Below are 14,651 nucleotides of genomic sequence, written 5' to 3' on the forward strand. Positions count from 1 at the left end.
TCTCTCTCCCAGGCTGCACGTGCTGAGCCGTGGAGAATGGCACAGGTGAGACTGCGGACAGCAGTAAAGGCACGGACAGCATGCAAGTGTCAAGGACGGGCAGTGTGGTTCTTACATTCTAAGAAGGTCTCTTGTAGTTCAAATGAGAATGCAATCAAGACCAGGAAGCATTCAGAGAACCAGAGAAGACTCATGCAGTGTACAAGATAGGACAGGTGCTGTGTGGAACAGAATGGTTGCAGAACAGAGTGGACACTGGAGGCATGACAGGGTTAAAAAAAAAAAAAACCAAGACTCTGGTTATGGTTTGAGTACAGGAACTAAGAATAAGAAAACAAGTCAATTTTGCCAACTCTGGTTTAGCTTGAGCACTGAGATAGACAGTGATGCTATTTACTCAGTGGAAAAGAAGAGAGGCTGGCAGGCAAGAGCAAGGCCCCTATAATAGGCATGTGAATCTTGAGAACTCTGTATGGCAACTAAAAAGAGATGGCTGTCTTCTTAACTCGGGCATGCTCAGAGAAGAGTCTGAACCTCAAAGATAAAGTTCTCATCATTAAGGTGACATTAAAGCAATGAGAATAGAGGACATTCCTTAGAAAAAATATAGTACAAAGAGATGAAGGCCTGCATCAAAGCTGGGTAGCAGAAAAGGACCCAATAACATGGTAAGTAATCCCTGAAATTCCAACAGTTGGGAAGCAGAGGCAGGAAGATCAGGAGTGCAAGGATAGCCTGGGCTATATGAGACTCTGTCTCAAAAACAAAACAAACAAAATGTGTATATGTGTGTGTGTGTGTGTGTGTAGGGAAGTTAAAGATTTAAATGTTGAATAGAAAACTAAACACAAATAGAAAAGTATAGATATGGGGAGAATAGTATCACAAATACAACACAAAGAAACAGAAATAAGGGGAAGATGAAGGAACATGGAAGACAGAATGAGACAGTTTAACATACATCCAATCAAAGTTCCAAAAGAAGACAGACTGGTAGAGAAAGTATTCATTAAAAGATAATGGCTGAGAAGTGCCAGAACTGACACAAACTATTAACCACCAAGATGCTTGCTATCTCAACAACAGGAGATTGGCCAAGAAAGATGGTTGATACCAACCTCTGGCCTACATACATAGACATGCACAAAGACCTGCAACACATGTATACAAACTCACATGAATACATGCACTACAGACATCATCCTCATTCATGTACACCTCCCCCTTGTATATGTACATGCACACAAGACATTAACCATTAAACTAAGAAGTCCAATCAATGAATCTGCATCAAAAGAAACAGTAAGAATATCTTGATCAGCCACATAAGAGTTAAAAAAATAAGGGTGAAGGAAGAGAAGTCTGAAAAAAAAAGGGAGATGAAGATGCATTTCTCATAAAGAACAAGACCAGGAGCTACCTTCTCAACAGGCCTAATCAGTCAGGAGACACTGCAAATGATAGATTTATTATTCTGACAAATAATAGCTATAGTCTAGAATTTAAAAGCCAATGAAAATATTAAGAAACGTGAAAAAAGGTTCAGGCCATTAAACAAAAAAAGTCAGTCACTAAGGGACACTTAACTAAAGCATATTTTATAAGTGAGCTACCTTTTTATAGGGTTTTAAAAGAGACAGAAAAGGATTAAGAGATTACTAGAGATAACAAAGTAGGAACTAAAGGTTGAGGGAACCACAAGAAAAATAAACTAAAGTTTATATGTATTAATCTTGTGAGAAAAAAGATAATGAATTCAGGTTTTGTTTAGTTAGTAAGTTAAGTTCTGGGTAGCCACTGAGAATGACGGGGGAGAACCTGCAATCTTTCCCGAGGTTTGGCTGTGAAGGAAATCCATGTTAGAGTCACAAAGGATGTAAGAGGAAGAACATTCAGAGATGGAAAACACCAGAGCATGCTGAAAGAGAATAACCCAACAGTGAGGAACAGACTAAGACACCAAAGAAGGAACAGGAACCCTAAGGAGCAAAATGCTTGAGAAAGCTGGACAAGCAGCCAGGGCTCTCCTGGGAGAAGTAATTCCTCTGTGAGAAAAAGAGAAGAAACAAAGACTGAACCTTTCTGGTCTCTGTTGTAGAAAGCAAAGGGAGGGAAATAAATGTCTGCTGAGTACTTATTTACACTAAACCACTAAGTGCAGCACTTTTACACACTCCTGCCATGTAACACAACAGACGTGTTATGTTCACAACAAAAAGTGATTTTAGTATTTAAGAAAACCATACTGTTTACATTCAAATTTCATGGCTGTATAAATTCTTCTTGTACCCCAATACCTGTCCTTGGAGAAGTTCTTAGAAGTTTTAATTTCTCATGCATGAGGAGGGGATAAAATGGATCCTAACTCATAGGATTACTGAGGGATTCAATTGTCCATCCTTGCCACTCAGCAGCAGGATGGTGCTCAAAGCAGCACTGCATTAACGGATCCCTCCCCGAGTCCACACACAGGATATGACTGCACTGTTTCTTTTACTGTAACCTTGCGTTTTCTACTTCCTCTACTATCCTATCGAGGGGCACCTTATCCTAATATATTGTTGCGCACTGGTGAAGCTTGTTGAAAGCTGACTCAGGGAACAAGGAGGCTCTCCCTTGTCTCCTCCAAAGCTCCCTGTCCGAGAGCAGGCCGGCTCCTTCAATCTGTAAGAGGGACAATGGAAAGCAGCAAGCAAATAAGGGTATTAAAAACGTGTCCTTGAGAATACCTGGGAAGTAAATTATTTCTAAGCCAGGTTACTACTGTTTATCCTACCATATCAAAATGCCTGCGATGGGAAAGAGGTGAAGAGCTCATCCATGGAGAGACTGCTCTACCCGCCCTGAGACTTTCAATCAGGAACCAAGCATGACAGTTTCAAGGTTTTCCCAGTCTGCTTCTATAAATGGCTGATTCATTATATCTTCTTTTTCTTGAAGAACACTCTAATCTGCCCAGGACATCATCTATTGGGAACTGTAGCTGGCTGCCTCAGTGCAGACGTCCCCAGTTGGATTTCCACACACCTGGTTTGATGTCACCTTTCATTTGCTCTCTCAGTTGGGTTACTCCCACTGCTGGATGTTGTGAGGGTCCACTTTGATGATGTTTTGCTATCTGTTGCTTCCTATGTATTATTTTATTTTTCTTTGCTATATAATTTAAAAACGAGCTGGAGAGATGGGTCAGTGGTTAAGACACTAGCTGCTCTTTCATGAGTCTTGAGTTCTGTTCCCAGCAACCACATGGTGGTTCATGAGCATCTGTAAGGGGATCTGATGCCCCCTTCTGGCATGCAGGTGTACCAGAGCACTCATACATAAAATAAATAAAATAAACAACAACAAAATAGAAACAAATCTAAAAAACTGTAGTTAAAAAAACCCCTCAAGTCATTCAAAACTGGAAAGTTATCAAAGATAAATTTTTATACTGGACAGAATAATCATGAGCCAAGAACCATGTAATATTACACTTTTTGATAAAAGCAAAGAGTATTGGTATTTATTTCCCAAACCTAGAATAATGTCAGAGAAACATCAAGTGGTCAAATCAAATGTGTTTCTCTTAAGGTGATAGACACAGTTCCTCACAAATAAAATGGACTTATATCAACTATTTCTTAAAAACCACTGTCTGAATTAGAGGACATTTAGATTATACCCTTTATGTGGGTATAATACTACGCCACATGGCAGACCTTTCATTATCAGGATACCAGATCTGGAAATGTAGGAACAAAAGTTCAATGCTTGTATGTTTGCAAGACAGTTCTAGATAGCACTGATGACTAGTTTTTTGGGTAGAGTTAGTCTTTGAAGTAATTTCAAATGCTCCACTCTCTCAAATCTAGAAAACTGGGACACCAATTAAACTGTGGCTCTGGTAATCCAGTATGTAGGGCAGGGAAGCAATTTCTTTCACCAAATATAATTTCAGATAAAATGATTTTTCATAAGATTACTTAGTAGCTACAGAAAAAATAAACAATTTTTAAGAATTTTAATAAATTTAGGATGTTCTATTAACCAGATGAAATATTTATCCTTTATTTCCAAATAATTTTAACTCTTCTAATATAAATTGCCAGTTTTGAAGCACAGATAACTTTTTTTCAACATATTTATGGATTAAAAAGGTGAAAAAGAACTACATTTACCTTTTGGAAAGTAGATACAGGTGAAATTGCAAACATGTTTCCCTCTCCAAACACCTCTGCCCAATTCCTTTGAGACACTTTCATTCTGTTTTTAAAGTGGTATTCATTATCAGGATTGAAAGCCTAGATTCAAAGAGAACAGAGAAATATCACCTACTTTTATAGCAACATATTAGCATGAGAAAAGAAGATAAAAAAGCAGCCTTTAGTTCCTCCTCGCTAATGGAGTTGCTTCAGCACACTGGCAGAGCTTGGGCCTGGGCCAGTGCAGGAGCAAAGGACTGGCTGATGCTCCTCTGCCCTGTAGGTGTCCATGCTATGGGAGATGGAGTCACAGGGTGACATCAGGCAAGGCAATGCCAGCATCCCTGAATGGCATCTTGCCACAGGTACAGCCAAATGACAGAAGCAGAGACAATGAAGCTAAGGAGAAAGACAAGAACTGGAGAAAAGGCGGAACTCTCTGTAAATTTAAGATGGGAATAATCAAAGAGTTACCAGGGAAAGCTACTGAAAATGTATTAAAACTAGAGAAGCATTTCTTCCAAACATGATGGCTGCTCTGCTTTTAAACCAAAGGCAAGGATTCTAACAGCTAAGTTCATTATTTTCATGACAAAATGTTCATGTCATTAGTTACAAGCAGAAGAATAGCAAATTATTTTCAATTAAATCAAAACAAAGAGAGTAGTGCTTCATTTTCAAGATACTATACCATTGTAAGCACGCCTAGGAGACCAATGGGAATTGGATCCTGTTTCATCCTCTCTGCAACCAGTTCTATTAGCAGCATCAACATGTTGTAGATTCCTTCGTGAATTTCAGTACCCCACTTGTGAACAGCACTTGATGTTAGGAGCTGCAAAAACAAAAGGGAATCTAGGGTATATCTAGGAAAAACCACAAGAAATCTACAGTTTACCAAACAGATCTCTAATAGTCAAAAGCTTATGACCGAAATACCCATTTGGATGCAGATGGCTTTAAGATTAGTAACTGTGATCTAGCTTTTTCATGTGTCTCAAACTATTTTGAACTTTAATTTCTTTATAGCAAAGTGGTTTGTTTAAAAGCAATTTTTTAGGGTCTCTCTGGTAGTACTGGCTGCCCTAGAACTCACTATGCAGACCAGGCTGGCCTCAAAGTCACAGAGCTTGGCCTGCCTTTGCTTCCTGAGTATTAGGACTAAGTCAAGAGAACCCATGCCTGGCATTAAAACTATTTTAAATTTGTTCTTCTGTTCTTCACTATTATTTCAGGAAACCAAGTAATACAAAGCAAACAGAAACTTGGTATCTACTATGGAAACTACTGGTTCCTAATTGTTGCAGCCTTCAATAATAAAGTTCTCAAGTTCTCAGAGACACTGTTCTTATTATACTACATAATAAAAATATCTCTAGTGAGGCATGACTATTGTTCATCTCAGTCAGATGTTACAAAGATCAAAAGATATAACAAACGAGAACATTTTACAAATGGTAAGGTATTAATATATGTCGATAAGATATCATTTAATCAGTAGTTCTGGAATATAAGAAAGAAAAGATGTGTTTCAAGGATTCATATATATATTCAGTTCATATCATTCATATCTCAGAGGGACTGTATCTTCTTATCTGTTCACTAATAAGAACTCTCAATATGAACAAATTTTATAAATACTTTCACTAATTTACTGTACCTTAAGATTTCCCTTTTTGGTATGTACAAAAGTAAAAGTTAACTTTTTAAATGGTAAAGCAAATCTAAAACAGTTCAAAATCATAAGACATTGCAATCTATTTACTATAAAATAAATATCAAATATAAAACAATAGTCTATCATATTAGATTCACTAAAATAAAAGTTGGATGCTTCAACTCTTCAGTCCTTGGGACATCTAACTCAAGACTAACGGCAGGTCAGAGAATGAGGAGACAAAGCATCACACTTAAATCTCTAGGATGCTTTCTCAGGGTTTTGTTTAGATGGATGGTGTTTTCTTTTGTATTGCTGTTGGTTTGGTTTTTTTGGTTCTGGTCCTCTTCAAGAGCAGTAAGTGTAGTTAACAACTGAGCAAACTCTTGGCCCCTGCAGGCTGTTTTTTAAACTAATAAGTTGTTTCCCGTGAGTAAATAAACATGCATTTCCTTCTCTGTAAACCTATGTTCATACGATGACACATGTCAGTGTATGCTATAGGACATCTGCTATTTTTAAAGCTATTATATATTAAGAGCACTTTCTATTTAAAATTATAAATTGGTATACAAATTCATCTAAAGGACAGACCTTGATTCTAAATAATTTCTACCCAAATAACAACTTTTTTTTTTTTTGGTTTTTCGAGACAGGGTTTCCCTGTGTAAGCCTGGCTGTCCTGGAACTCACTCTGTAGACCAGGCTGGCTTCAAACTCAGAAATCTGCCTGCCTCTGCCTCCCAAGTGCTGGGATTAAAGGTGTGTGCCACCACTACCTGGCCCCAAATAACAACTAAAATAGATTTATCTCCTTTTTTCAGACTAAACCATTTTGTTTCTCAAATTAATTTTAAAAATTCAAGGCTTAAGCCTTGAATCCAGGGATATTATACCAAAGTGCAAACAAGAATAACCATTTACAAATAGATCATTTGTATCACGAATCAAGGGATACTATGCCAAAGTGCAAACAGGAATAACCAATACAAATACATCATTTGTGTCACTGAGTTCTAAGATAAATACAAATATCATCCATCTGTAAGTCTAGTGACTTAATTTGCATACGGAACAAAAATTAATGCAAAATCTCTACGTACAAGACTGTGGGACACTCATTTCAGCTTAGTGCACTGAGCACTTGGTTTTCTGCTAGGGAAATAGCAATGTCTGTAACAGCCCTTTCTCTTGTGAGGAAAAAGACTCAGGTCCTAAAAAGGGAATCAGGCTGAGTCAGACTGCTTTTAGAAAGTCAAGTCTGTGGTCTCTTAGTTGAAGAAGATGGTTGTCTAAGAGAAGTGACTAGAACAAGGGGCAAACCTATTCTCCTCCGTGTTCTTATCCGTGTCCTTGTTTTCAGGAAGAACAGACTTTTAGTAGTTTAAAATAGGTTTCTGCCTTAGTAAATCAATAAACATAATTATCCTATGTCTGTTGAAACTGGGTTCCATATTCCTTTTGATTGGTTTTCTGTTATGGTCTCCATTTGATGCAAAGAGACATTTCTGTGATGAAAACATACAGACTAAGCAAGGGGTGAAAACGTACAGACTAAGCAAGTTGTAGTTATACATTTAGGGTTATCTACCTACCTACCTACATATCCATCCATCCATCCATCCATCCACTCACACATACATATATGTACATAGAAACAATTAAAGAAAAAAAAGCCATGAATTTGAAAGAAATCAAGGGAAAGAGTACATGAAAGGTTTGGAGGGAGAAAAGAAGGAAAATGATAACTATATGATAATCTCAAAAAATTAAAAATAAAAAAGCCCAATAAACACAAAGTGGCTCTGACTTAGGTTATAAACACTAATTTACTAAGTGTCACAACCTTTAGTTTATTAAGGTATACAATACTCTAGTATAAATTAATCTGTTCTTAAGTTATTAGATATTAAGAAGAATTATATTTACCAAAGGTAAGTATAAACACTTAAATATAATGGAAGTAAATTATTGTTACGTTTCAGATTCAGTGCTTATTTCATATTAGAGAATTTCTCAGTTGAACAAGATTCATGAACTGATTGCATAGATTTTTACATATGCATAAGTTCCTAAAACTAAAACCAAAAGGTTACTACCTTTGCCCCTACCAGCAATCAAATCAACACACTTCCTACCTTCTTAAATGCCTCCGGCATACAGCGCTCCATAAATCTTTTGCAGTTCTCATCAGACTCTGAAAGACCTTGGTTAAACAAATAAGAGAATGTAAGTTATGTAGATTTCAAGTGTTTTTTGTAAACATTGTATATTTGTTCTAAATCAATACATATAGACCTTTATCTCAAAACTTTGATTCTTAAGCAATTATTAAAAGCAGACATTCTGCTGTAGTAGTATGCTGAGAAATAATGACAACATTCAACTAGACACTAGATAAACCTGAAATGAACAGTCTTATGGCTGCATGTCACAGTAGCTTCCATGACCTGACAAAACACCAGCAGCTGCTTAGTAGCCACTAACTGCCTGAACAGCCATTTATAAAAGCACAAATGTTTGCAACATATGCCCAAATCACTCTTTTCTCCTAGGGTATGCAGATGAACTCTGTGTAAATAAAACAAAAGAGCTGTGCCTGGCACCACACAGATAGCAAGCAATGAATGCTAAGTTAATGGAAGAACCTACTATAAAAGAATGCACTGCTTCTTAAAAGTTACCATTTACACTTATTTACTGTGGGTAAATAATGCATGCGTTATGCATGCATTATTTAATTAAATTAAATTAATTAAATAATGCATGGGGTGGGTAATGCATGCGTATGGAGGTTGGAGGAAAACTTTCAGGAACAGAACCCTCCTTCCATTCCACCATCCAGTCTCAGCGTTAAAACTCAGGCCATTAGACTTGGAGGCAAGGGCATTTACCTACTGAGACAAGTTACTAGGCCCAGAATGCTTTTATCTCTTAAACTTAGTAATGAATTTTATCATTGGGAATATTGATAAACAATTCTATTTTCCAGAATTCCTGCCTAGCATCCTAACAGGCTCTTAATAAATGCAGTGTCAGGAAATCAATACTAAATGCACCATAGATGTCTGTTGAGATTAAACTTAGGCCTAGTCAAAATATTTCATGATAGTAACTATGCGTTCCCCCACCCCCGTCCCTCCTTCCTTCCCACTCTTGGCCTCACAGCTGCTGGGGAAGTGCACTGCCGGAGCTCTTCCTATTCTCAAAAGCCCTGAATTGAGCCCAAATATAACATGTTTCAAGCTCCTAGGGGAAAAGTTAATTTTCATCTTTACAAAGCTTCTCAATTATAAGTAGTCTTATGCTCTACTAGAAACAAAAACAGCTGATTTAGTCAAAGCTTTAAGTATCCCACAGGGAATGACAAAATAAATGGTGTGACCAAAATCATAGTGATTTGTGTTTGACCTACACAAAACTTCACGGCCTGAAACAAACACCTGAGGTGTGGAAGCTTACCAAGTCTTGCTAAGTAGGTAGAAGCCAGCAGACATTTGCCTAGTGATTCTTCTCGCTTGTACGGGATAGACCAATGATCAGTCAAAACACGGCTTTCCAGTTCATACAAATTTGTTGTAGGAAATTCAATTCCTTCTCCTGAGCAATTTCCATTTTCATCATTCTTCTGAGAAAAAAAAGAGATAAGCATTTAAGAAAAAAGCACTCCAACTGGTAACCCCCTCCAAATATTCAGAATTTAACACAGCAGACACTTAATCAATGGTAGTTATGTATACCAATAGTGTGAATTCATCTTTCTCAAAAACTAAAACTTCACCAAACTCCAGAAATTCTCAACTTATCATTCTGATATCCCCACTCCCTCTCAAAGGTTATCATTCTCTTGAATTCTCATTTTCTCTTTGACTGCTGTTATGTCCACAACTGAACTTTACACAGTTTTTGAATCAACAACCATGTTTTAATCTTTTCCCAAAACTTCTCAGGAATATTTGATCTTCTGCCTGACACTTAGGTTTTTCTTCCTTTGCCTATGCCTACCTGAAAGTCTGGTTTTTCCTTCTCTACACGCTTCCTCTTTATCAACCAACAACGAGTCTCTCAAGCCTCAGTGCTGGGCCTCAAGCCTCTTCTCTGTTCCAGCCATTCTCTTCATATTTATCTATTTTTTCTCCAAATTTCCACAGACAACTCATAAACTTCTTTTGATTTCTAAAGTTGTGTGTGTGTATGAGTGTGTGTGTGTGTGTGTGTGTGTGTGTGTGTGTGTATTATGTTTATGTGGGTGCCCAATGAGGGCATAAGAGAACACTGGATTCCCCCTTAAGTCAACAAGTTGTCATAACATTCCCAATGTGGGTGGTAGGACTAAATGCTGGTCCTCTGCAAGGCAGCAAGTACTCCTGAACACCTGAGCTATCTCTTGCCAGCCCTAGCTGATCTATGAATTTCCATCTCATAGACCTCTCTTCTGACCTACAGGCTCACAAATGCAGTCTTCTTGAATATCTTCTCCAATTCAATATGTGTTCCAAAACCAAGCTTATGTGCTTCTCCTTATTCCAATCCACTTCTCCTGTCTTTCGTGCTGGTAAATGGCCAATTTGTTGGGCAGCAAAATCAGAAACCAGGAGGCCATACTTAACACTTTGTTTTCTTATTCCTGTCCTTGAGATCTAGTCATTACATCTAAATTCCTTCATTCCTCTCAAATCCACGCACTTCTGGCTCCATAGCCACCTCCTAACCCACTTTACTCCTGGATTATTTTACATGCTTCCTAACTAAAGAGGGTGGAGTGGAGAAAGAGGCCACCTCATACAGCTCTCCTTGAAAGCAGTTTTTAAATGTTCACCAAGGCCTTGTGAATAACCCAGCTTCTGTCTCCCTCTCCAGCTTTCTGTACTCTTGTTTCTCTGAGACCTACTAGCTTCCTGAGAGGCATAGCACAGTAATACTTCTGTATATCCCTTTGCTACTCTCAGAATCAAAAACCTTACTTCCCTTGGCCTTCAACTAGAGTGGGGTTTTGTGTGCCCAGCTTGATGTCAAAGCCTAAGGTCATGAAAAGGGAATATGGCCTCGTAGCTCTTTGGAATAGTGCCCTGGACTCTTTTGATACCAAGATACTATGTACTGAAGACATCCAGGATAAATGAGAGGCCACCTATGTGCATCCTGTCCAGCAACTTTATTTGGGCACCACCAGAGCCAAGCCCTGAAAGCCAGGAAAAGAACTTCCAGATTTCAGACTCTAGCCTACATCTTCAGTTTTAAGTGTTCCAGCTGAAGCCCCAGATGTCATGGGCAGGGATAAACTGTTTCATGGGGAGGACCAATTGGTTTCCTGCAGAACCAATGGGCATAATGCTGTTGTATACTACACATCCTAATTCACCTTTGCCTGCTTTAGCCTACTTGATTTCTATACATCTTTCAGAGAAGACTGTCTAAATCAGGCCAAAATGCATCCAAAAACTATTCTTGCCATTCTGAAGTACTCCCACATAGCATTTAATCACAAATGTAATTGGACATTTGTTTATGTTTTTGTTTGTTTGAGTTTTGAGACAGGGCCTCACTAGGTACCTCTGGCTGTCTTTGAACTCATAGAGATCCACCTACCTCTCTGCCTCACAGGTGCTGGGATTAAAGGTGTATGCCACCATGCCAGACTTATTTATGATTTATGTTTAACCCCCACAAGACCAAGCTTCATAATGGCACAAACCTTACTTACTTTGGATCACCTTTTATCTCCAAAGATAAGTACCTAAGCCCAAGTCAGTCCAGAGTAAATACTGTCAAATGAAAATTAGCCCACGCTAAGATGCAACTCTTAATGGGCTGGAGGAAGCCATGCCTTTAGTTTTCGCCATGCTAACTAGTAAGAAAGAAAGCAAATGGAACCCCAACTGTACAAAACCTTCAAATTATTTAAAACCTAGTTTCAATCATGCCATAATTCACCCAAGACAAAATAATAAAACCATTCCATAAAAAACACTGACTTCAAAAAAGCAAAAATCCATTATTATAAGACAGAAATGATAAAGCACAAAAAATTAACTTCAAGTCCATATTAATGGAACTTTCCAAATGTGCATCAAAACTCATAATTTAATACCACAAAGTTATATACAGAGAAATATTTCCCCCAAAAGATAAAAACATGGATATATGTTACAATATGAATACACTTCAAAATATTATGCTAAATCAAAAAAGTCTGCCATGTTAGTTCACATACTGCATCATGCTACTTCTGTGAAATGTCCACAAGAGGCAAAGCCATAGCCACACAGGACAGGCTGATGGTTGGCAGCTCTTGGGGAGTTAGAAAGGGGAGTAAATAACTGATAATGGGTACTATAGACACAATGTTTCTTTTTTAGGTGATAAAAATACTCTGAAGTTAAGTGGTTATGATGGTACATACAACTCTATGCACAACTACTTTATGGCATGTGAATTATATCTCAATAAAATCATTAGGAGAATTAACACATTAAGGGTAGCGATTATGGTCCCTTAACCAAGAATTTCAAAACAGAGTAGACCTTTATGATCTGTAATAAAATAAAATACCTGTGGCCAGTAAGACAACAATTTAAAAATAGTGATTAGGGTCTGACAGGTGAAAATAGCCTGTAGCCTGTAAGTAGTTAGCGTTTTTTAGTCTGTAAAAAGGCAGAAATAAGGAGAGTTAGGGTGTACATGAGCAAGATATACTATCTATGTATGAAACTGTCAAAGATAGTCTTTTTTTTTTTTTTTTTTTTTAAGAAGGAGGGAAAAGCTATGTAATGCACAAGTGCAAGTAGCACTACACTGTGAGGAATTGCTGCCAACAGAGATGCGAATGTCTAGGGGAGGGAACAGTGGCATGAGCCACGGGTAGGCTGGCATAGTATTCGGAGTCATCATTTTGAGCTGGGCCTGATCTATATATGGCTTAGCAAAAACTATATATAAAGCAAAGCAGAACAAACACACAAACACACACGACACATGGCTTAGGACTGTCCTACTGTAACAGTTCCAACAGACATGACAGATGGGAGGCATTCAAGGAAAACTCAAGGATGCAGTATTTTCTTATTAGACATGAAAAGACAGCAAATCTAAATGATAAAAGTAGCCACTAATGATCACTCATTCTACATTGATTAGAAATAGTTTATTGACTAGGTGCTTAATACTAGAGAACAAACACAAAGGCTCCTTCTCTAGGAGGATGGGGTAGAGAGTAGAGAAAGGGACAAATGAGAGGTAAGCAGCCTAAGAACTCAGGGTCTCCAGGGGACACAGAACACATTCAAACCAGGACTGCTTAATTTTCAAAAGTAGCAACCTTAGTGTTTTCAGCTTTATATATAACAAGAGGGATTCTTTCTTTTTTACTATATTTCTTTAATTTCACTTAAGACTAAAACTTACTTACTTTTAAAAATATAGTTTACAATGCTTAAGGAATCCAGCACTTGTTCGAGATGCACAGTTCTGAATTAAGGCAGAGGGGAAATGACCTCCTAACAACAGAATGACCCCTTTAACTGACAAACCATTAATGATATCAAATCTGTATTCAGTTATCGAGGAGAACACAATATAGATAAGCCCATGTATAAATTATAAATGTGCTTCTAAATTGGCCAGTTCTAAAATGAAATCAGTAATTAATGTTGTATACACATATATCTTAAGTTGTTTCCTAAATATGCAATTACTTTATTACTATACATACTATAAATATGAAAGTATAAACAAGGTCTAGCCCCTGTATCTGGTAGAATCTGAACATTGAGTCAATTTAAAAATTGTAACTGTAACTTCATCTGTTTGCAAACTATCTAGACTATTTTCTCATATTGCCATTGTGGAATATGACTCTACTGCCCCAGGAGGTCAGCAAAGATACCTATATTTAGCATATGAATTCTAATATGTGTCTTCCTTCTATGCTATAAATTGCAATTGGCCATATGAGTTGCAGCTCATCATCTATAAACTAGCATGTTTGAAAAAGGCAAAGGAAGCAACTTAAATTGAGACATCTTAACTGGGGGTGGAGTTTTAAAAATTGCTTGACATTTACAAATAAGCTTTTAAATTAATGTCATGACCTTAGTATTTATTTAGGAAGCCATCCTAGTGGAGTTAAAAATGAAACAACACATTGCTCCTTGGTGCAGGGTACATTATGAGAAGTTAACATTCCTTGGTAAAAGAAGCAAAATCTACGAGTAAACAGATATGCCAATCTATTGAACTCACACACATAAAGATTATTTGACTTAGCGTGTGTGTGTGTGTATCTGTGAGGCTAGCCTGGTCTACAAAGCGAGTTCCAGGACTGCCAAGGCTACACAGGGAAACTCTTTCTACAAACAAACAAACAAACAATGATTATTTAACTTAATGGAGAAAAGACTGCCAATGATGTTCAAAGTTTATTTTAATATCAAACTACCCTATTAGTAAACAATTATAATGTAGTCAAAAGAATTTCCAAATTTCTGATCACAATAGAAAAATGAAGCTAGCTAAACTGTAACTAAAAAAGACAAATACTACTGCTGATAGCTTAAACGATAAAAACATGAACACTTGATTCCACATCACTGATTTACAAAAACTTTCATAAAATCTTGAAATTGTCCACTTTGTTTATAATATATTTTCCAAAACAATCCAGTTTCGCAGATCTAATATCTGTTATTTCAGGGGACAGAAATTATTCCTAAACTATTGCTAAGATGAAACGAGTGAGCATCCAAGGAAAAGTAACATCCAGAGCACCAAGCTACACCCTCACTAACTCAGTAACATCCAGAGCACCAAGC

The 14,651-nt window shown here is 37.4% G+C and overlaps 1 protein-coding gene across 1 annotated transcript in view; it reads right to left on the reverse strand.

The window, feature by feature from the left end:
- Usp24 (ubiquitin specific peptidase 24) overlaps positions 1–14,651 on the reverse strand; it is a 129,329-nt gene that overhangs the window by 93,272 nt on the left and 21,406 nt on the right. The window contains exons 2-5 of the mRNA XM_034502115.2: positions 9,304–9,469; positions 7,980–8,047; positions 4,876–5,019; positions 4,161–4,283 (exon numbers count right to left, since the gene is read on the reverse strand). Of these exons, the coding sequence (XP_034358006.1) occupies positions 4,161–4,283; positions 4,876–5,019; positions 7,980–8,047; positions 9,304–9,469 (501 nt within the window). The remainder of the gene's footprint in view (positions 1–4,160; positions 4,284–4,875; positions 5,020–7,979; positions 8,048–9,303; positions 9,470–14,651) is intronic.

Source organism: Arvicanthis niloticus, chromosome 5, assembly GCF_011762505.2.
Source record: "Arvicanthis niloticus isolate mArvNil1 chromosome 5, mArvNil1.pat.X, whole genome shotgun sequence".
NCBI classification, from domain to species: Eukaryota; Metazoa; Chordata; class Mammalia; order Rodentia; family Muridae; genus Arvicanthis; species Arvicanthis niloticus.